This window comes from Lepidochelys kempii, chromosome 10, assembly GCF_965140285.1.
Source record: "Lepidochelys kempii isolate rLepKem1 chromosome 10, rLepKem1.hap1, whole genome shotgun sequence".
In the NCBI taxonomy this organism is placed as follows: Eukaryota; Metazoa; Chordata; order Testudines; family Cheloniidae; genus Lepidochelys; species Lepidochelys kempii.
In genome coordinates, this window is record NC_136389.1 from 15607105 (window position 1) to 15613491 (window position 6387).

General features: G+C 37.9%; 1 protein-coding gene across 3 annotated transcripts in view; it reads left to right on the top strand.

Moving 5' to 3' along the window:
* The window catches only part of BAIAP2L1 (BAR/IMD domain containing adaptor protein 2 like 1), a 69102-nt gene extending 66637 nt beyond the window's left edge, over nucleotides 1-2465 (top strand). For 2 of the 3 annotated variants that reach the window (XM_073362129.2, XM_073362130.2), the window contains 2 exons: nucleotides 751-791; nucleotides 1891-2465. In XM_073362129.2, the coding sequence (XP_073218230.1) occupies nucleotides 751-791; nucleotides 1891-1966 (117 nt within the window). In that variant the 3' untranslated portion in view covers nucleotides 1967-2465. The remainder of the gene's footprint in view (nucleotides 1-750; nucleotides 792-1890) is intronic. The other variant, XM_073362131.2, reaches the window with a different exon arrangement.
* The last annotated feature ends 3922 nt before the right edge of the window (nucleotides 2466-6387 follow it).

Here is a 6387-nt window from a genome sequence, read left to right on the forward strand (position 1 = left end):
TGTTTTACATGATTTCACAATGTATCAAGCAGATATATCGATTACATCCTGTTTATAGAAATAACATTTAAAATATGCATTTGTATTCTTACAACTGAGCAGGTCCAGACCAGCCAGTCATGCATTGGTGTCTTATTGAAATCACTAGCATTTTACAAATTGTGTGTTATGTTAATGACTGCTGCAAGTAATGAGGCTCATAAATTTAGAGGAATGAATTGTAATATGCTGCGATAGATAGATATAGCATCTTGGGATTCTTAACCTGTCAGATCAGTAGATTTCTCCCAACCTATTTTAGAATCTTCTTTTACTTGATTAATTGTTTTTGTTCCAATGTGTTTTTATAACTCCTGATTTGATCTATAATATGCAGGTAACCCGTGCAGACCTTACATTTGAAAACAATAGAAGGGTAATAGGGTGAAGATCTCTGCGGGTCTCCATCATGTATTTGACTTTTTTATTTAATGTTCTAAGTTTGATATTCAAGCATTGGTCTTACTGTTTTTTCTTCTCCGTACCCCTCTGCATTTGAACTGCTATTGTCCCTTCCTGTTAACTGAGTATTTCATTGTGCAGCCAGATAATGTGGAATGGTGAATGTTGGGAATACTTAATTTGTTTAAATATAAAATTATTCTTGACTATCAAACAACTGCAAGCAGATAGCATATCTTTCTAAACAATTTTCAGAATTGATGTGGTAAATTGTATAACACTGATAATAGCCTCTCTTTTCCTTTGCAGAAACCGGTTATAAATGGCATTATAAAACCACCTTTCCTAAGGTATGTTTTGTTCAGCTTATAATTTAATAAAACAAATGTTAAAATAACAGGCTAATGCAGTAATAGTTGGTCGTTATCTTAAAAGGAAAATAGATGTCCATTTTGCAGTTTCCCCTACTGGGCAGCAGTAAAATAGCATGGCACACATTACAAATCAGGCTTTCACTTAGGAGCAGGCTGATGATCCCTTCTGAGGGCAAGTCTACACTGCAATTAAAAACATTGTGGGGTCCTCCAACATAACAGGGTCCTCGAGCCCGGGCTCCAGCACAAGTCTGAACATCTGCACTGCAATTAAACAGCACCTTAGCACAAGCCTGCATCAGCTGGCACAGGCCAGCCACAGGTTTTTAATGGTAGTGTAGACATACCCTGAGAACCTTTGCAGTGTAGCCATATTACCCCCCCTCCCCCGGCACAGGGGATTGGTCCTTCTGTGGGGAATTAGCCCCAGTGAAGCCAAGGGGATTTTTCCCCTTACATGAAAGGTAGCAGGGTCAAGCTCCTAGTTTGGGGTTAAACAGAGGAAACAAAAGATTGGAAAGAAAAAGCAATGAGAACATCACTCCTGCTTCAACCAGTTTTAAGAAAGTCCCAAATACAGAAAGTGAAAGCTTCTTGGGCTACACAGATGAAAAAGAGTTTGCTCTGTTAAGAGTCCTCAAATTGAACCCATAAAAATATTTTTCATTCTAGTTAAGTTAAAAATAATTGTAAAGTGTCTTGGAGTTGAAACACTCATTTCATTCTTCACGTAAGGGTCAGTGCAGAGAAGGAAATGTAAATTTTAGTCTTAAATTGTTGCACAATACCATTTTACTGCAGCATTTAATTCCTAGTGTGTTTTCTAAAAAATTCAACCTTGGGGAAAAAAATCCAAATAACTCCCTGAAACAAGTGCATGCATACGATAGCCTCCATTCAACCAAGTACTCAAGCATATACTTAAATCCATCCCTATTCAGTAAAACACATAAGCACAAGTACATACTTAAGTGTTTTACTGAATGGTAGCTTATGAGAGTTACTTTTTAGTCATGCTACCCATACACCTTGTCTTGCCCTCACACCTGTAGTAATTTCATATTTCTTTTCACAGCGGAGAAAATCCTTTTACCACTGTGAAACTCCGACCAACAGTAACAAATGACAGATCAGCACCAATAATTCGATGAATATATCATTCATGAAAATATTTTTACTCCCTGTAAACACTATGTTTAGCAATATGATTTACAAAGGCTGTTTATTTAAATGTAACTAGTGTACATTAGGAGAATATTGAAGTGGATTTCTGATTTTAAAACAATCCATCTGCATTCTCAATGAGATAATTGCTCTGGGTTAAAATGTTTGAGAACTTTGGCTTGATTTTACACTACATGCCTTTTTTAGGAAGAAAGTTGTGAAAGTCTGGGGGAAGTTTGAATACTGTAATTACCTGCATACTTAATATTTTATCAAAATGCTCTGTTATATGGAAAATACCACAGATAAGTTTGTGTTTAAGTCTGCATATATGATTTAGTAGATATATAAAAGAAAAAACTGCATTTTTTTAATAAAAGGAACAATGCAACTGTTGCCTTAATAATAAGAGTATAAGTTTGACTGTATAAAATGATTATGTATTCCATTGTTTTGTTTAAGATAGATGCCTTAGGTTATAAATAAATATTTATCCTCTAAGAGCTTAGACAAATGTAGTATGCTTTGCTTGATGTTAAAATGCAAATTATTTATCTGAAGTATCAGTATAAAGCTACTAAAATTATACAAAGTCTGACTTTTAGTTCAGTAATGTTCTACTCTGAAAAAGGAGTATTATTGTTCTCATGAAATAACTATTTAAAGTGTGAAAAACACACCCATTTGCAGTATGGTACTATCCTAGTAATATAAGTAAACATTTTGTTGCCTACACCTAAATAGACAGTACACCTTCAAGTCACAGAAATTCAAAATGGAAGAAATTTAGTTATCTTGTCCATTCCCCTGCAACTGCAGGATTGTTCTGAACATTGTATTTAAAGGGGTATTATTATATGGCTATATTTAATAATGTTACAGGCTTGGTGGTCTGACCACAGAAAACTGAGTTTTAATCATGGTGATATTGATACTTTGAACCCTTAAATCCTCATCTGTGCCTTTCACCCTACTGCTCCAAAGTCTAATCTCCTAAAAGAGGCAGAGTCGGGCCTTCTCATTTCTGGTAAATAATGACCAAGGAAAAACCCTAGTGCTGAAAAGTCAGTAGCCACCTACTGCGTGGTTTGTTTCACTCTAACTCTGTTGACCCAGTGATCCACCACAGTTCTAAGCAGCACCATACTGTCAAGGTGCCATTTCCCAGATAAGTAAAACAGATTTGACTATTTTTGGTCCTTAAAATCCCATTGTACGTTTTGCAAGAGTAGGGAAATCTGCATGAGAGTACTGGTCCAATTCAAACTTATTACATTTTGCTTTGTGTTCCTATGTTAGTCTTGTTGTATCACTTGGCTACCATGTTTAGTCACTCCCTTGGAGAAATTGGTATATATTGTTTCTGTATGCTGTAAATAGCCAAAATTTCAGAGTTAAGTAAAGTATTCTTGTATCTAGTTTGTAAAGTGCTTTGCAATCCTTAAGCATTAAAAGCCCTATAGAAATGTAAGATTTTGAATTTGTACTCATGGATATTGACTCATCAAGGTTCCCTCCCCACTCTGAACTCTAGGGTACAGATGTGGGGACTAGCATGAAAGACCCCCTAAGCTTATTCTTACCATCTTAGGTTAAAAACTTCCCCAAGGTACAAACTTTGCCTTGTCCTTGAACAGTATACTGCCACCACCAAGCGTTTTAAACAAAGAACAGGGACAGAGACCACTTGGAGATGTCTTTCCCCAAAATAGCCCCCCAAGCCCTACACCCCCTTTCCTGGAGAAGGCTTGATAATAATCCTCACCAATTTGTACAGGTGAACACAGACCCAAACCCTTGGATCTTAAGAACAATGAAAAATCAATCAGGTTTTTAGAAGAACTGTAATTAAAGAAAAGGTAGAAGAATCACCTCTGTAAAATCAGGATGGAAAATACTTTACAGGGTATTCAGATTCAAAACACAGAGGATCCCCCTCTGGGCAAAACCTTAAAGTTACAGAAAACAGGAATAAACCTCCCTCTTAACACGGGGAAGATTCACATAAAATAAAAGATAAACTAATCCACCTTGCCTGGCTTACCTCTACTGGTTGCAATATTGGAGACTTGGATTAGGATGGGTTGGAGAAGATGGATTTCTCTCTTGCCTCTCTCAGTCCCAGAGAGAGCAAACACGTAAACAAAGAGCACAAACAAAAGCCTTCCCTCTTCCCCCCAAGTTTTGAAAGTATCTTGTTCCCTTATTGATCCTTTGGGTCAGGTGCCAGGCAGGTTAGCTGAGCTTCTTAACCCTTTACAGGTAACAGGATGTTGCCTCTGGCCAGGAAGGATTTTATAGCACTGTATACAGAAAGGTGGTTACCTTTCCCTTTATATTTATGGCAGCTCTACTTTGGAAAGGTCAGGTACAGTGATCTGGAAAGAGATTTGTATAAAAAGCCATCTAACTATGAAACAAATAGGTAATGATCATTTGAAAAGTCCGAGGGGAACAGGCAGAAAGGTAAAACGAAGAACACAAACTGCCATACTGAACTGGATCAGTGGTCAGTCTGTTCAGGTTACTTACTGTGTTGGATAGTAGCCAACTGGCAAATATTTCAGCAGATCTAAAGATGCTGTACTGCACCAAATTCTGCAATATTAGACCATAGAGTCTGACTTCCTAACCATATGGTAATCCACTTATGTCATCACACTTGAAAAACCATTGGCCCACATGAACCTTTTAAAGCTTTGTTAATAAGCAGCCTTATCCTTTTATCTGTGACACTCACCTGTGACCTAGAAGGTTGCTAGGTGATCTAGAAGGCAAGAATCAAGCTCTTGCCAAACACGGAATGTATTTTTGTACAAAGATGGCCCTGCGTCATCTCTGGTGGCTGTGAATGGGTAGTTATAGCTTCTGTAATTTTTCAAAAAGAAGGGACTAACGTGGATGTCCTGACCAATGCTCCCACTCTGCCTCTGAGTATTGGCAAAGGCCATCTCTGCTAGCATTAAACACACTGTTTGAGCTTGCATAATCACTGCCACCAGAATCTAGTTATTATGAAACACTTTGGAATTCCTGGAGTACAGAGTACTTTTTATAAAGTATAGTTTTGTAAATAGTGAACATGTCTATTCCCAGAGTCAGTTTCTCAGAAATGGTTAAATTATATAAGAAAAGGAAAAAAACCAAACAATTTAATGGAGAGTGAATTTGTGGGGGGGGGGTGGAGGGTGAGAAAACCTGGATTTGTGCTGGAAATGGCCCACCTGTTGATCACTTTAGATAAGCTATTACCAGCAGGACAGTGGGGTGGGAGGAGGTATTGTTTCATGATTTCTGTGTGTATATAAAGTCTGCTGCAGTTTCCACGGTAAACATCTGATGAAGTGAGCTGTAGCTCACGAAAGCTCATGCTCAAATAAATTGGTTAGTCTCTAAGGTGCCACAAGTACTCCTTTTCTTTTTGCGAATACAGACTAACACGGCTGTTCCTCTGAAACCAATTTAATGGAAGTAATCTTCACTGATCTGTTTTAATACTCAATTGGTGGTCTTAAAAAGTTATGGATGCAACAGTATATTTCATGGGCCTGAACAATGACAGTATGTTAATAAGCAAGAGAATGTGCCTCCTGCAGAGCTTACTGATTTCAGACACCAAATAAAATACAATACTGATTAGCCACTTTTTAAAAGAGCTTACATATTTATCAAGTAGCAACACAATAGGGGTAGCTTTAGTTGCTCTATCATATATAGTCAGCTTGATGAAGTACACTCAGACATTAGCACCGCTGCCTTGGAAAATACATCACTGTAGAAGACTTCTATTAATATCTGGTCCATTAACTCCTTTCCCACTAAGGCGAGATTTTTCTGTAGTTACTTTCAAGAGTATTGTGAACTCTGGTGTTCAGTGTCTGACAGGAAGAAACAACCAGGAAAGGGTTATGGTGTGCCTGCCTGTCACATGATTCAGCAGAGGTTTAAAGCAAAGGGCGAATCCTCCTTTTTCCGTGGCAGAGAGGTGCAAGGGGAAAGCCCCAGAGACCCTGCAGCCGGTTTGGTCAGAGAAGTAGCTTTGTTGTACATTACTTTGAGTTGTGTTCAAATAAATTTGTGCCCTGAGACAAGGGTCTAGAAGATTTTGGTGTAGTCTTAGTTCTTTGCTGGGCTGAGAGAGCCCACTAGCTTAGCGTCCAGAGTTGCTGTGTCCTCTACCTGCGCCTGAAAGAGGTCTGTCTATTCTGTCAAACTGTTGAGGGATGTTTAATTTTAGCCCATTATTCTACATGAGACCTCATTGTATAAGTACCTCTATTAGAGATTCTTAATGTGTTTATTTTTTTATAGTTGTAATTCTTCCCCCATTTCTTAGCCAAAGTATATCTGACATTCAGGAAAGATTAAAATGAGTCTGGCTCTGATTTTATTGCTCATCCTCAACTTC